The following is a 16,689-nucleotide window of genomic DNA, read 5'->3' as shown; positions in this document are numbered from 1 at the left end:
GAGAACATTGGTTTGCACTGGTGGTGTCCCAGCGAGAAATGGGCAGCAGAGCCGAGGGCAGAGCTGTGCAGGGGGTTCCCTGGCTGTAGACACCAACTAGCGATGGTTCAGGTTACTTGGCCCCTTCTCGCACTGAGGTGGGGCCCGGCTTAACCTTGAATGAGGAGGAAAGAACCGCCACCTCCGGCAGTCTGAGTTCATAAACACAGAGCAAGTCTGGCCCTGCTTCGCTTCTCCTGAGCGTTACAACTAGAACCCGGGTCACAAGCACCTGCCTCTGAAAACGCACTGGGCGGGGACGCTGGGCACCGGCGGGGAAGGCAATACATTGAGAGGGGCGATGCCTCATTCTTTGCTGCAGCCTTTTCAGCTGGGCTGGCTGTCCCTTTCCCTTGCTTTGCTGCGACTGAACAGTAGATGCTCTCACTGATCGTGTAAGCCAGCTAGCTGCAGGGATTCCTGCTTTAGTGGGCAGCTTGCCACATACGCAGACATAAGATATAATGCTAAAGGCCAGATACTTCTCTTATTCAAGGAGAGCAATAACGCAGATTTTATTTGACTTGTATAAATCCGCTTTAATTGGCTTTCCTGCTAACACTTCCATTAACATGTAAATTAGCTGTCCTAGAGCTGTTAATTATCTTTGCTGAAAACGTTGGATATGGTCATATAACGTACTCTTTCTTTTTTTTACTGCTCTTAATGTTTTATGCTGAAACGTGCCCATAAATATTCACTGTTTTGTTTTTATTTTTTTTAAGACGAGGATGAAGAGGCTAAAGCTCTGTCAGCTTGCAGAGAAACAACGATCTTGCTTCAGCATTACTCACCAGCCTGCTACCGCATTAAACTGACACTCACATAAGAAGCTTAGCACTGGGTTTTATTGGTTTGGCCTTTGAAGGTTTGGGGGGATTTTTTTTTTTTTTAAAGTGCCTGGCAAATGAGGAAGCGAAGGCAGATGGCAGGTGCTCAAAGGCAGCACCCTCTCTTACGGCATGTCTTGTGTACAAAATTTGGCAGTGGCGGTGGAACAGGTAGGCATTACAAGTAAGAAAATGACTGAATTCCTAGTTTCAAAGAAGCTGAGAACAAGCCAATTAATTTTCCTATTGGAGACAAAAACCCTCTGAACTTTTTAAATACATCTTTTCTGGAAAAAAAAAAAAAACAAACCAAAACCAACAAGGGTTTTTTCAGCTTCACCAACTGCTTAAAAATGCTCTCCTTCCTTTATTATTAAAAGATCTTGATGCTTCTCTTAACAAGTTACCGTGACAAGTTGCAATCTGTTTATGATTTTTAACTGCCTGCTTTGAACAAATGGCATCTATCATGTAGTTTTACTGCACCGGCAAGGCGAAAGCCTGCGCAGCTTGAGCAGATAACGACAGAGACACATTTAGCACCGTGGATTATCCTGACCAAAATCTTGGGCTTCTGAGAAGCACGACTGCGGGCTTGCTAATCAACGAGAGACCACTTCATTGCGGAGCTCAAGCCTGCTTTGAGCTGAGGAGCAATACTTCATGCAGCAGCCCGCCATGGTAAGTGACCCATAGACTCGCCTGAAACCCTTGTCCTGCAGGAACTGGTGGGATACTGGAAAGGAGGAAAAGGTAAGGGAGAAACAAAGCAGGCAAGGCAGGAGTACGGGCCTGGAGATTCCACAGTGGTTAACGGGGGCGCTTCCCCGAGCGAGGCCGTCGTAGGCTGAACGTGGTCAGCCGTTAACCGCCGTGTTCGCAAGAACCCGCGCAGACCAGACTGTGGTGGTTGCTTCCCAGCTGGTCTTACTCCGCGCGCGGTAACTGCCTCCTGGGCACAGCCCCCGCAGGGACGCGCAGCTTAACATTGTCCCACCTGAGCTGCCGTCGCTCACGACTAGTTCCGTTTCTGCGCCTTCCCAGCTCGTGTCCAGCGATGCTCTTGTTTGCCAGGGCTGCCTGGCCCTCCGCTGCTGAGGCGAAGGGGAAGCGCACGGCCGCTCCTTCCCCGGTGCAAAATAAACAGCCCGAGAGCTGATGGCGAGCCGAAACACACAGCAAGGGCAGCGGCGCCCCACGCTTGCCCCCTCTGCCAGCCTAACGGTTCAGCGTCCGAGGTGAGCTTTACTGCGAGTGGGCAAATTCATTGTTAGGCCATAAGCGACCGCTCCTCTGGGCAGGAGGGTTCGGCCATCCCAGCTGCGCACCTGAGGGTAAGTTTCAGGACATAACAGCCTGCTTTGCACGTGCACAAACTTGGGTTCCAAGACCAGCTCTTTCCTCATCTGCACTGTGGAAATACTCGGACATCGTGTTTTCTCACGGGACCAGGGACACTGCTGAATTACCGAACGGAACATTAATGACCCGTTTCCTCAGTGGGTCTCAGCTGCTCACCGTATTTCCGCAGTATTTGCAGAGCTCATACCCAAGCAGACTACAGCGTTTCTTCGAGAAGGGGCTTCCATTGTCCACGTGCTAGTTCATTGTAAAGCATGGAGTTCGGCATGGGCTCGCTGCGCACAAAACCAGGGTGAGTTTTGGAACGGTGGTAGAAAACCAGCTGGCGCTGCCCTTGTTCTCCTTGCAGGTCAGAGCAGTGCTCAGAGAGGGGCCCCCCAGGCCTTTTGGACTAGCTGGGGCGTGCCACTACCCGCCTAGCGCTTCCAGGCGCTCTGGGGGAGCACGGGTAGTGTGTCCACCGCGGGGGGGGGTGTCACTGGCCTGGTCTGGAGTCCCGCTGCCGCCTGGGCACCGCCCCTCTCGGCTCTGCTTTACAGCCTCACAGCACACCCCTCTCGTTTTACTTTTAACACACACAGGGATGAGTTTAACACGGTAAGGCCCAGGGCCTGCCCCCACTGCAGCTGGTTAAGAGCGACAAGAAGATCCTGTCTAACCCTTGTTTCCGCAGCAGAACACGACCAGTGTTACTGCTGCAGTTAACACCGGCATATATTCCTCTTTCGGCAGTTTGTTCCAAAATAACTGTAGCAGCCTCACTATTCAAGATAAGGGGGCTTTATTTCGAGTGACAGAAATTGATTAATGTAGAAATTTCACAAGAATATGTTTTCCTTAATGTCTTTTTTCCATACATCATTACATGTACTTACATACAATTTGTACCCAAAATGAAATGCATCATCTTAAAAGGCATTAATACAAAGAAATAACTTAGAACAAAGAACTTTTCAAACACGCTGTAGTTAATAGTGGATTGTATATACTCTGTGCGCTTCCCTCCAGGGGCAGTATCTTTGAACATGAAAATGTTTAGCATGGACAGATGATCTATTTCCTTAAATAAAAATCTTTGTGCAAAAGATTTATTTTCATTTTGTGTCACAATTATGATTTCTGTAGGAACATTAAGGGGACAACATTTTACAATTCTAAATCAGTATTTGTCTTCATCAAGGCATTTTTGTTTTGTTCCGAGACCAGCAGTTTGTTGAACCCTTCCGACACTGCACTACTGTCTTCGTCATCACTAAATGTAACCCAGTGACTGAAATCTTTCAAGCTGGGCTGTTTTAAGTTTTCTGGAGCGTGTGCTGGAGAAGTAGCTGATGCTGCCTCTGTGGAAACAGGGCAGGGAGAATCCAGGTCCAGGTCCAAAAGACTGGTGTTCTCTGGAAGGGAGCTGGTATCGGAGAGCTGCGGCTGCTGGCCCCCCGGTACAGGAGGACCCTGAAGGTTAGTCATCAGTGCTGCCAACGGCTTAGCTCTGGTGTCTTCTGGGCTGGCAGAGGGCATAGGGGCTGAGAGAGCAGACTGTGCGGGGACGTGACCGTCCTGAGCCTGGGGGCAGAACCCCGGATTATTGTTGTTGTTGGCGTTGAACATTAACCCACTAAAAAGTGGGTTGTCACTGCTCTGGAGAACTTGCAGATGAAGAGCTGCAGGAGCTGACTTCTTTCTCCGTGGTGGCACCTTTGGGGCAAAGGAAGCGTTTGGGAGAGGCAGTGCGATGGCCTCAGCCGTGCTTGCTGAGGGGGGCTGCCTTTCACTGCTCCCGCTGCTCTCCTGAGGCTTCCCAGGTTGTGGTGTTCTGGGTTTAGGGACTGGAGTAACCCTGGTTGGAGTAAGAATAGCTCCGGCTTCTAGACGGGGCTCTGGCAAGCCAAAAGGAGACTGGGCTGTCTGCTGGTCCAATTTTTCTTCTGTAGACACAGCCTAAGGGGGGAAAGGTACACGGAATCTGAGACAAAAAAGGGTACTTTTAAACTCTGAGTCACCACTAGTGCAAGTCTTACTGACAGGGTTCCTGAGACAAGCTGACAGTACTGGAAGAAAAAAAACAAAGGCAGTACAAAGAGGAGGCTTGACAGCAGTTTCGCGCTGTACCTGCTTGGTTCTGTTCTCATGCATCGTGCCTTGGACCAGTGTTCCTTCACAGAGTGCTGTTTGAGGACAAGGATCCTACAGACTCTTTACGCCCTGTACCATCTCTCTTTCATGTCAGGATTTCGCTCCAGGGCCAAATTAACACAGTTCTGAAGAGTTATTTATTTGTTACATCTCTCTGCCCACTAATACTGTTTAAGCAAGAATGCATAGGGAGGGCTGAATTAATAGGGCCATTAGCACATGCTTTTGGGCACCTTCTGATGCATAAGGCTGAAGGACAATTAGCTGAAGCTAACCCAAGAAATGCATTAATGGCTCTGGCATGTCTCACTGATGCTAGGAACAGAAGCTAGATGTAAAGTCCCGAAGTATAATTCAGCATATATTCATCATTTGAAGACATATAAATAACTGGAGCTCAGCTCAGACCAAAAGGGCAGGGCCTGCTTCAGATTTCTCACTCAGTGTGACTGAATGAAAGTGGTTTAATTCTTTATTACTCTCCCATAGTATTAAAAGATAACACACAGGCTTTTCAGTGCACTCAAAATGTCCAGTCAATATTTCACAATGGACTTATCTCCTGCCACTTCTGCCTACCTGCTGTTGTTAAATTGCCTACACTTGATTGCATGCTTTTTTAAACGACAGAGGTGGATTGGGTAGAGGCTTTCAAGTACCATCTGAATTCCCATCTCAATTCACCTGGAGGAAGGAGGGGACAGAGTCAAATGGAAATACATAGATTCCTGCAGGAGATTTCATATAACTGCCACCAGAATAGCAGTCCCTCTCAGCACCTTTCAGGAGTGCCCTGACAACATCAGACAACATAAACAGACCATTCCTTGTTGAATGTTTAAGGAAAGGGCACACACTGTGTTGTCTGGCTTTTTTTTTTTCCCTTTTGTGAATCTGCTAAGTAGAGATTGCACAAAGCCTGTGATAGAGAAGGGGTGAATGCCTTTACAAAGGAAGGTAAGGCAGGAGTCCTAACAACTTAGAACAGAGCTTCCTAGCAGAGGGTCTGTCAAAGGAAGAATATAAAAGGTTATATTTCTCTCTCTCTCTCATACTTAAATTACTTTCACCATTAAATACTCATTTTAGTAGCTCTAGAGGTGAAGAACTATTATCTCCATTGTAGAGACCTGACAGAGACAGATTAAAACCCCAACACCTACAGGTTTGTATTTTGAAGAACCTGAACTCTTGAGTAGAATCCAGAATCCAAAGTGAAAGGCTGAATCCTATTATAAGGCATGTGAGATGTTAGATGTTTCTATGAGGACGCAGAACAGCATACTGATCAAGAAGCTGCCTCAGATCAATACAGAGCAGACCACTCGTGATGTGGTCAAAAGTAAACACTGTGATAAAGAAGGGATGAGTCTTAAATCCTGACAAGGTTTAGACAAACTAGAAGAAAAGTAACCCCATCTAAGAGAATGGACTGACAAATAGAAAAGCTGATATAATACACAAAATCACTTTAGTGCCGTCTGGCTAAGAACTTTACAAGGCAGGACCTCACACAAATTGTTTACCAGTCCACGCCTCTTGCCATCATTCACACGCCAGCGTAATGGAGGCTGGATGCATTCTGCTGCGACTATCTTACGTTTTCTGCCTTGACTCCGGTCCTTTGCAGCGGTACTGGCTTCTTCGCGGTTGGAACTTTGGGTGGCGGGCGATGGGGCACGAGCACTGGTCCTGCCTGCGACCCTTGAAATGATGCTGACTGTGTGATGCTGGGAGGAGGCTCGGCTTTGGTGAATGTTTGGGTTCTAGCTGGAGCAGGCTTTAGCGCGTCTTCCTGTAGTCCTGAAAAGCAAAAACAACTCGTGTCTTGGCTTGATCAGAACGTAGCTTCAAGGTGATTTCTTTCACAATCGTGTTCCCCAGAAAGTGCATTCCTAAAGAGAACTGTAAATGCCAACTGGTGGTACAGCGCAAGGGACTGAAAGTGATAATTTCCTTAGACTAGTTTCCCTACCAACACGGAGTGGAATGCTTAATGTGAGTTTCAGCATCAATGGAGAACAAATCTGACTTAAACCACAAACATACAGCACTCTCTAAGGAACAAACATCGAGATGCTTTTATGATATTTCTAAGTAAATTGGATTATTCCAATCTGTATTTGCTCTATTATCAAATGAAAGGGGATGCTTTTCTCCTATCTCAGAGTCATACTGCATTCTTTTTCATTCATACAGCATCAGCAGAAAGCCTGCTTGCAGCCCTGGAGGGTATACTCACACTTCAATGCCTAAGCTAGTTTCCTGCTCTAACCTGCCCTTGCAAGAAGCTCTCTTCTCCAGGGATTACACAGACAGCCTGTACACAGAGTGGCCTTTCAGCTTAGCTATTCAAGCTAAAGTGGTGCAAGCTTCTATCTAGGTTACAACGATACTTGCTGTCCAAATGTGAACAGAATCCAGGTTATTTCTCCCGTAGCTGTATTTGCTCTCTAGTCCTACTTGGAATAGTGAGCATTCGCTGGATACACCAGCAAGTATCCCTTACGCAGCTCTCAGCTAACACAGGCACTGTCGGTTTAGGAAGATCCCATCTTCATCTTTTGATTTTTCAGACTAAACCTGGACATAAATCACCCAAAGTGCTCCTAGTAACAGATTCTATAACAAAATATACAACTTGAGTCATCTTGGAAAAAAAAAGGGAATATTCTCAAAACTGACAGAGAACACTAAGTACAGTCTGGCAAGAATGCGTACGTCAGTGTTCAGGTGAGCTTCTGAATAGAAATACGTGCATCAGGGCTATGACGGGAAGGATGAATACACCTACAGTTTTCTTTAAATAAAGATTTTTAGAAGTCAGCTAGAAAGCTGTACTCGCCTCCTTTAGCTTCCATAAGACATCTAATAGCTTCTTCTGCTTCCTCAGCTGTGGTGGTTTTGATCTGCTTGACGTTGTAAGGTTTACTTATTCCAGTACGGACTTTAGGCTTTAAAAAAAAAAAAAAGAGAATGAGTCATCTTGAGAAAACTGCTTTTTCTTGTACACCTGTAATCTTACAGCTAAGCTCACACACCTGTAAAGTTCTGGTTTTGCCAGTGGCTACTGAGCAATCTATAAATACTACAGAAATGGTGGGGAGACTTTTGGCAGATGTTGTGTCTTCATTACCACCTGACAAGACAGGCTGATGGCTTACTGCCACAGCTAGACCCTCAGCCATCCCTTGTTCAACACATTAGGGTTCTCATCCAACAAAAGAGGAGCCGGGAGGTGTTTCCACATTCCGGTCGTGGCCTGCTCCGAGGGCTGGCAGCCTTGCTGGCAATGGCCAATGGCTTTTCCTGTATGCTGGGCACTAGCGTGGCCCATCAAAAAAGAGGCGAGAAAAGAATTAAAGCATATTATCATGGTGTTGAAAATGCAAGTTGGCATCTGTCAGAAAGCAGCACGTGGAATAAACCAACAGTGCCCTCACCTTAAACCATTTTCTCTCTCCCTCTTTGATCTTTCTAATTCATGGCAATTTAACTGGTGTCTAGCAGGTCCTACACTCTAGTATTACAGCACAAGAATCATCTTAGCATTTCCAGCTCAGGCATGTGACAGACTTCCTTCCTTGTATGACAGGTGCATCACGTATGTGATGCTCAGTGTCTACGTAGATGGGGGAGATCAGGACAATGCTAAGTGGCCACGCTGAGTGGCAGGACTCACTGGCTGCTGAGGGGCTCCAGGTAGCAGCTTTGCCATTGCCAGGATGGAGCAGGTGGAGTGGCTTCCTGGAGAGACGGAGCCATCTGAGGGGGACTTTTTGCCTGATGTTCCAGCTAAAAGAGGAATCAAAATGGCTTTTTACATTCAAGAGCTGGTACAACATTTTACCTGCAATGGAGTGAAACCAACCTGCTTTGAAATGGTTTGTGATTGATAAATAAAAGAGACACTGTCACCCTCCTTGCTCCTCCAGGGGCAGACATATTAGGTAAGACTTTCCTGTAGGACAACGGGGACTCTGAGTCCCTCTGCCTGAGTGCCAAGAGCAAGACACTTTAATCTAGGAGGAGTGATGGGCCGAACTGTTACTGGTCTAATCTGAGGTGAAAAAAAAAAATCTCAACACAGAATAAAATGGTGAAATCTTGAACTGTATCAGGAAGCAGCTTCCTGGTTAGGCTTGCTTTCATTTAATTAATTTAATAACCTCAGCTGAGCATTAACATCACATTCCAGGCACAGAAATGCAGATAGCAGTCTTGTCACTTCTGTGCAACAGACTCAGAAATGAATGGGAATAATCCTGAAGAACTCATCTTCCAGCAGTGAGTCTGACAGAACCTTTAATTTAAGACTAGAAAATATACACAAAAGAGACACCTGTGGGCTGCAAGAAAAAACATGAAAAGTGTATATCTTGCATCATACAGAAGGCAAAGATGATTATGCTGATCTAGCAATCAGCATTCACCCAAAAGTAGCCAGGAGTAGCATAGCACTGATGGCATCTCAGGTGAGTAGAGCTTAGGTAAAGAACATCACTTGCCCTTTGTGCCTCACTGAAAATCATATGCCACTTTGCATTTCTTTCACAAACTGCTTGCAAAGCAGGAAAGGACAAAAACTGTCCAGAACAAGTATTTTGTCAAAGCTTTTTAAAAGGAAGATTATAATTAAGTCAGAAAAAAAAAAAACCAAACTGTAAGAAAACACTCGGTGACTTTGGAAGTCAGCAGGCATAAATACTGGTATTTATTTTATTGCCACAAAGTGGCTGGTCAACTCGCTAACTTGAGCGATGAGACAGTATGAAACATAAGGGCCATTCCATCCTCACTAAAGGTGTTTTTTGTGGACCATCTGTCATCCTAAAGACAAATTTCTCCCATTGCTAACTGCAGCCAGAGCCAGGCTGAAACACACTGGGAAGCAAGTACAAGTACCTCAACAGCCTGACATTTCAGAACAAGCTCCTACTTTCCGTGTCACCCAGCAATGGAAGGCAAAACTGTTCAGCTGGGGCCAACGCAACATTAAAGAAAGTCCAACTCACCAGGAGGGGGAGGCCTCTGCGGCGGCTGAAGTGGCCGAGGCCTGGTAGGAATGGACAGAGACCTGCTCGGAGTCCGGCGGTAGCATTCCCCACTTGCCTCCAGCTCCCGCTTCAAATCAGCCAGGTCTGTATCATCTAGAGGCATTTTAGAAAGGATCTGCGTTAGATACCCACTGGGTGAGGTGCACCAAAGCTGAGAGGTCAGGAGAGAGGTGATTATGAATGGCAAGCCTCAACCAGGCATCTCAGCAACACGACATGGCTCCTTTCATATTGTTTAGCTCTCCTCGAATGTCTCCCTGCTTGCACTCCAGGAAACCTCTACCCCTTTTGTCAAACACACCTCTCTCTCCTTTTCCAGCATTTATTAACTGTTTGTGCCGACACAAAGACTGCCTGCATCTGACTGCAGGGTTACTAGTCACCTTGTTAGATTTGGCAGCAACCTGCTCTCATTCAAACTATCATGACAGCCACGAGGAGGCTGGTCACAGTCAATCCCTTGCTCTTCCTTCCTAAACACAGTAATTCCCTCTGAGGATTAGACAACTTCCCTTGCCCAGGAGAAAAATCTGTCTGAATGGCTTGCTCACTCATCACACCTCTGCTTTCCAGCCATGTCTCCTAACAGGTACACTTGCCTCAATCTGCTGGCCCTCGCCGGCATCTTACATGACTCGGCTATTAGAGTCCTTCATCCTGTCTAAGCTTCTCTGACAGCTGGAGAGGCGAGAAGTAGGGATTACTTTAGTCGCCCAGTCCGCTGAAGTGAGTGCTTTCACTTCAGTTCTCTCACCCTGCCATGGCTGCCAAGCCATGCAGCTCATGTTGTTTAGCGCTCCAAAATCCACTGGGTTTAGTTTTGTTCCTGTGGTTTGGAAAGGATGAGGAAGGAATTGTGCAGCAGCAGTCTCTCATACTTCAGGCATTTTTATACGAGTTCCTGTTTTTCAGAAAGCTGTGCTCTGCGGGGAATACTGAGCTGCCTCACAGTTTCCTGCTCCCACTCAGCAGCGGATGGCACAGCCTGTGATCTGCCCAACCCACCCTTCCCCTTCTTTCTGCATTTTCAATACTCCTAAGCTGCAGCTCATCGGCAGGATCCAAGGAGTCAGACAGGCACCTAAACGCACAGCTTGAAGTTCTGGCAGCAACACTGAACACAAGACAAAAACCAGCCACCACCACTCTATCCCTTTCCCTAAAAGGCTGCTGGTTTTAGGCACTGGCTCCCAGGAACATCAGTTTTATGAGGCTATGCCTTTCTCTGACCTCAGAAACACACATACACACTGTTATGCCCGTCATCAGTGTCCATCTGTGTCTAACCGCAGCTATACGATCATCATACCTTCGATCAGGAGTTACTCAGGCAGAATTGGAAGCTTATGGAGGCACCTGAAACTGGAGAGACTTTCAAGATTGATTGAATATATCATATTTTGAGTTGTGTGAGATCATGACCCCACCTTGATCTCCTTCAAACTATACTTTATAATCTTCATTTACTTTGTGATAATTCTTTGTGGAGAAGAGTTAGTGTGGGTGAAAAGAATCGCTGCAATTCTCTGTAGCTTAATGAATCATCACACAGCAGGCCAGAGGTGTTTGGAGGGCAAGGCACCCTATAATATAAAGCGATTGGCTTCACAGTATTTAATAATGACAGATTACTCCTTGGCTCAGGGCTAGGTTTCTGGCTCTGGCCACACTGCAATCAGGCTGTAACTCAAGGTGGGCAAGGAAGCTGTATATCACTCTGATTGTTTGGAAAATCTGTCTGTGTAAACTCAGGAATTTAATTTAATCTTTTTGAACTCTACTTCTGACTCAACGTTTGAAGGTATTAAAGTTTTCACTTTTATGTCAGAAGACAAAGCACGTCTGAGAGAGTGCAGAAAGACAGCTACTGAATCACTTGCTGTCATGATGAAGTGTTTAATACGTGACCCAGCCTGTCAATGCTTGGTCACCGCAGCATGTGCTGATCACGTCCCAGTATAAGACCACCACTGGCTTGGCTAGTTCTTGCTACAGTTTTTATCTGTATTCTCTTCACAGCCTTATCTTCTCTTTACCAAGTCATTTCACAACAATGCGCAAACAAGCCAGGTGACCAGGAAAAAACGTAACGCATTTATGAAGCACTAAAAGAATTAATATACCTGTTGTGTGAACCTCGACTTCTTCAGAAATAAATAAAATAGGAACAAAGGAGAAACTTCAGGCATCTCTGAAGTAAGTCATTTGAACACAACAACCTCCTGGACTGTCCAGCTTACACCTGATTGCACTGCCAAAGCTATTGCTCAAAGGGCAAGGCCAAGCCCATCACTGAATCAACAGGATTCTTCCGTTTGATTTTGCTCTGGCTCTCACCAGTAAGAAAATAATGGACAATTTTTTGTTGTGTGCTCTGGTGCCGAACAATATCAAACGGACAAAAAGACTCAATTTCTCCTGACTATAAAAGGAAACCAGCATTTCTCAGCGTTCCTGCCTTGCCCTGGGCTATAGAGAAGGAGGATCTAAGCTTTATTATTTATATTGCTGTTACGCCTGAGGGCCCCAGTTACAGTGACTAATTCAAGGGGGGTTGAGCATGAACATGTACCAAAATGATCCTTACCTTTAGAAGGCCTACAATAAAAATATAAATGAACAGGGAAACAGAGACAAAAGGAGAACAAACAACAAACTTTCAGGTCTTACTTTAAGGAATGTAGATAATGTACCTTTACTCAGCCGTGGGTTTTGTTCAGATTTGTTTGAGTGATCTACGGAAACGAAATGTCCGCAGTCCTCAGGCATATCTTCTGCTGCGTCTGCTACTAGGTGTTGACACAAAGCATCATCTAAATAATCATCTTCGTCCTCCACTATATCGCCTGAATTAAAATATTAGGCAACAAAGACTTAGTGAACAAATGCATTCTCTGTCTCTCTCTACTACCAATCGATGAATTTAATATATGTGTTGGGCAAGCTCCTTGTGTAACCCCTGTGCTTCATTACAGTTTGTTTCTATACAGACAACTGTACCACACATTGGATCTGCTAACATAGGTTATAAGCCTAAATTGATAGGACAATCTAAGCAACAGTTCTCTCAGGCACAGTGCCAGGTCATGGCTTTAGTTACAATCCTCTTTTTAAGAGCTGTGCCTTCATTACAAATTAAGATATCACTAACACTTAATACTGTACCTTCTCTGTGCAACAAAAGTCAGCAAAGCAATTTCTCACAACTTAGCTTAGAAACCTGCTGCTCACCTTCTGAGTCATAGTCCAAACTTGAGAAGTCAAAATTTTCTTCCAGAAGACAGGAGTTTGCCGTGGGGGACATGGGAGCAATGCTGTCCCGTTTTCGAGCTATTTCCTCCTGAAGGCCCTTCAGCCAGTCCTTGGTCTTGGGCCGGATCTTCACTGTTCTGCCTCTGACCTAACACAAAGAAAGGACTGTTTCCCCTTTGCCAAGCAACTTCAGAAAATGAGAACACCTGAACAGAATAAGCAAGTGCTGTCAGTCTATTGTATTACTGCTTCAGAAACTGATATAACTAAAGCTTCATTTCAGAAGCTAAATGAAAAGGAAGCACTCTTCCTATCTCTATAACCAAGTTTTCAGACTGTAACAATATTCTTGAAAGAAAATTAGCTTTACAGCTCAAAAGCGCTGCTGCTGCATTTGGGAAATACTTGAGAAATAGGTGAAACATCAAATAGCGTCAAAACGATACTGTGATAGTAATAGTGGTGTGGGAGCGTTCAATTTTTGAGTCAGTAGCTTTAAAATGCACAAGAATTTGCTACCTAATGCCATCTGTAAGGAGTCTCTCTGCTCAGAAAATCCCAAATATGATGGTTGATGTACATGGAAAGTACATTATTAAACAGATCAAGACCACAGCTGCTTATATGTGCTGCTCCATGACATTTGGGGTGAGATGTATTCAAGGCAGCAGCTTCAGCAGCAAAATTACTTTGGAAAGCTCCCGAATCAGGCTCCCAGCACCTTCACACATTGTGCACATACAATTGTGTTTGGGTCTGTACTATAATCCGCATCAATGAAATAAGCCAAATTAATAGATAAAACTCCAAACATAAAGAAGAATGAGGGTTAAATCCATTACTTCAATGTTACGTTTATAGTGCACCCCCACAAACAGTTTTGTCAGCATAAATGAGAGGGTTGATGAATTGCAGAGTATGTGCGTGGGAAGGAAGAGCAGAGGACGGGAAGGCAAACGCCTACTGCTAATGCTGAGTTTGCCATGGAGGCCAATGAATCATGCTGTTCCAGCTTGGTAGAAGGAGTTTATTTGATACACTGAAGAGAAACAAAAAATCTCCAGACCACGATCATGAGGATGGTTTGGCAACAGTATAAAGTCACACATAATCTCAGGAGAACTGCTTCAAGTGCCAGAATAACAACTGAGTCCACGTATTCTGCAGTGGTATCAGAGGCCAGACATTAAGCACTGCTTAGCAGCTCCAGGAAAAGTCATCTCCTGCCCTCCTGAAACTGAAATATTGCATTAAAAGTCTCAGCAGCTGTGAAAGATAAGGACTTTGTGAGCACTAAGTCTCTTTAAAATAATGCTACTTGATCTAGCTAGAAACTCAACTACCTCATTCTAAGCAACCACTTTTGAGAAATTTGTTATGAAATTATTATGACAGGTTTGAGAGAGTCTTACTTTGACACCATCTAAATCCATAACACGAAGAGCTGACTTGCTGTCTGCAAATGTCACCAGCATTTGACCTCCACTGATCCTAGTAAAAAAAAAGGCAGAGGAGAGAAGACAGTGCATTTTACTTCACCACTGAACAAAAAGCCTTAAAGGCAAGCGTGATGGTTTTGGACAGCTATGTATTTGGTTTTAGTTGTATTTTCCTCACAACTCTATTTTTTGGGGAGAGGCAGGTGATCTATGAATGCAGTTGGGCTCTTCTCCCCCATCCTCCCCTGTGTGACCCCAGCACCCTGCCCTTAACTGGGTCGCTCCTGAAGCAGCAGTACAAACATCTCAGCAGCTGTTGACAGGATACCTAGTCTGATATCCACACTCCCTTTGTACTAACTTCCATGGGTCCGCATATCCCTCACCTCAGAGGACACACGACGTTCCCAAAGACTAGTATACCATCAAGCTCTAAAGTGATTAAAAACCAAGCCAAACCCCAAAGCATATTTTTTTCTTGCTCCTTTACTTCACAAGCAAAGTGGTGCTGCTGTTTCTGCAGGGCTGCTTTTCAGCCCTCAACTTTTATTTGGTACTTCACAAAACTATACAATAGGTCACCAGTTTTCTCCATTAAGAAATGTGTCAAATACAACCTAAGTTTCTGGTCCTGTTTCCCAAGTCAACTGTTAGGTCTTTTGCCTTTATTTCTGAAAGCAAAAGTCTCATAGCTATGCTGGAGCCCTGTAGAGAATCAACCAGGATGAAATTAAAACTTCCCGGACAGAAGGTATTACACTCTCCCTCTCAAAATGCAAGAAGCCATACTGTTAAAAATTAAGCAAAATGACCCCCAAAAGAAAGGGGAGCCAGCAAGGAAATCCTACTAAGTGGGAACGTGTGCTGTAAGAGAGCAGATCTCCTTGGAGGAAGGGAAGCAGGGCCCCAAGGATCCGCCAGCAGAAGCAATGCATTGAAATGAGGCCTGAATCTAAAGGTGATGATTCAAATCAAAGCCTCTGCTTTATGGTGCTGTACTGAATAAAATTCTTCTCCACTCAGCCAAGAGAGCTGTTAGACTATTTCTTTAACAGGCTGACAAGAGGTAAAAGATATTCAGAATAGTTGTATTCAATTTCTAATGCAGAATTCAACATGCAGTAAAGGAATTCAGCATACTACCGTCTAATACAAAGTTAATTCTGTCAGGACAAAAAGGGAATTTCTAGTCTGTGTTTTTGAATAGATGACACGCCATTTCAGAACCCAGACTTACCTGACGAGGACAACAGTGCCATAATCCTCAAACACTTGCATAAGTTCTGTACGCAAGTCCTCAGGAAATTCGTTCTTCTCTTCAGGCATTGGTGACAGCAGATTTACCACTACTGTGGCATCCAGTGGTCCCTGGAAAGATGACACTTCCTGGAAAACACTCTCACGGGCAGCTGGATTAACTTCCTGGACTTCCACTTCTACAATAGCTAACACTGGCCTACATGAAACAAAGCAGAAATGCTTATTTAAAATTAAGATCTACATAACCCAACAGAAAATGCTTGTATAAAACTAAAATCAATGCTAAGCAGTAGGACAGGTAAGAACTTAGTTGTGTGAAGGACAAACAGTGTCTTGTTTAAACTCTATACACCTATGATAATTTTTAACTCCACGATGTCAAATCTCATGGCAAATATTTAATTAAGCCTGCTATACCTTAGAAGGAAGTGATTATTATGTATGTTCTGTACAGAAAGAGAAGTGGAACAAATTGCTTAAGCTCTCACTGCAAAAAAGCACTGTGGCTTGGCAGTACAACCTAGAAGTCCAGTCTGGTGGATTGTTTCATTTTTCCTGCAGTGGAAGATCATGCCTTGAGCACTGTTAATCATATTTACACATATTGCATTAGCTGAGTGTAACAGTGAGGACACACCATAAAGGAATTCAAATAACAATTGTGTGTAGCACTTCTGGGAAACCTGCAGTCTAAAAGTACCAGGACACTTCACTCATTATCCAACAGCTATCTCCCAAAAAGTCTATAGATGGGGAAGGCAATATATTATTTCCTGTTAGACAAGGCCACATAAAGACGTCTTCTTTGAAAAACTAAGGACAAGATACTCTAAGTGTATAATGTGGTTACGTAGCAAACATATGTTAATCCATCACATTATAAGCAGTCAACACTGCAAACTTGCTTCTTCAGCCATTTCTGATAAACGACCTCTCTGTGTGTTAGATTTAAATAAAATTGAGAAAGCCATCTGAAAGAGTAAAGCTTGTCTCTTTCTCAGTGGATGCAAGCTACACTCTCAGATTTCCACCTGCACATACACACAAACCAGTAACTGGGATGTCTGCTGTTCTGACTATGTCAAAATTGCTGCCTCTTACTTGCAATAGAGCAGGCTCTGGAATACGCATTGCCAGAACACAGGAAAGCAACAACAGCAGAAAGGAATAGTAAAGGGAAAAAAAAAAAAAAAAACAAAACAACCCAACTTATAGGAAGTGTTAACTATTTCTACAAGCACAGTGAATCATAATGACTTTCCGTATGTCACAAAGATATAGCTAAGCCCTTTTCCCAGCACAAACCTTGGGAAAGCA

General features: G+C 44.6%; 1 protein-coding gene across 2 annotated transcripts in view; it reads right to left on the bottom strand.

Moving 5' to 3' along the window:
* Positions 1-3,342: 3,342 nt before the first annotated feature.
* Positions 3,343-16,689, bottom strand: part of SYNJ2 (synaptojanin 2) — a 69,868-nt gene continuing 56,521 nt past the window's right edge. For both annotated transcript variants that reach the window (XM_086461143.1, XM_086461142.1), the window contains 9 exons: positions 15,350-15,568; positions 14,086-14,164; positions 12,653-12,821; positions 12,115-12,267; positions 9,380-9,514; positions 8,047-8,159; positions 7,210-7,318; positions 5,965-6,167; positions 3,343-4,169 (listed from right to left, as the gene is read on the bottom strand). In XM_086461143.1, the coding sequence (XP_086317269.1) occupies positions 3,378-4,169; positions 5,965-6,167; positions 7,210-7,318; positions 8,047-8,159; positions 9,380-9,514; positions 12,115-12,267; positions 12,653-12,821; positions 14,086-14,164; positions 15,350-15,568 (1,972 nt within the window). In that variant the 3' untranslated portion in view covers positions 3,343-3,377. The remainder of the gene's footprint in view (positions 4,170-5,964; positions 6,168-7,209; positions 7,319-8,046; positions 8,160-9,379; positions 9,515-12,114; positions 12,268-12,652; positions 12,822-14,085; positions 14,165-15,349; positions 15,569-16,689) is intronic.

Source organism: Leptosomus discolor, chromosome 2 (genome assembly GCF_034619465.1).
Source record: "Leptosomus discolor isolate bLepDis1 chromosome 2, bLepDis1.hap2, whole genome shotgun sequence".
Classification (NCBI taxonomy): Eukaryota; Metazoa; Chordata; class Aves; order Leptosomiformes; family Leptosomidae; genus Leptosomus; species Leptosomus discolor.
The sequence above is the reverse complement of the archived record's forward strand: the minus strand, read 5'-3'. Positions and strand labels throughout refer to the sequence as shown.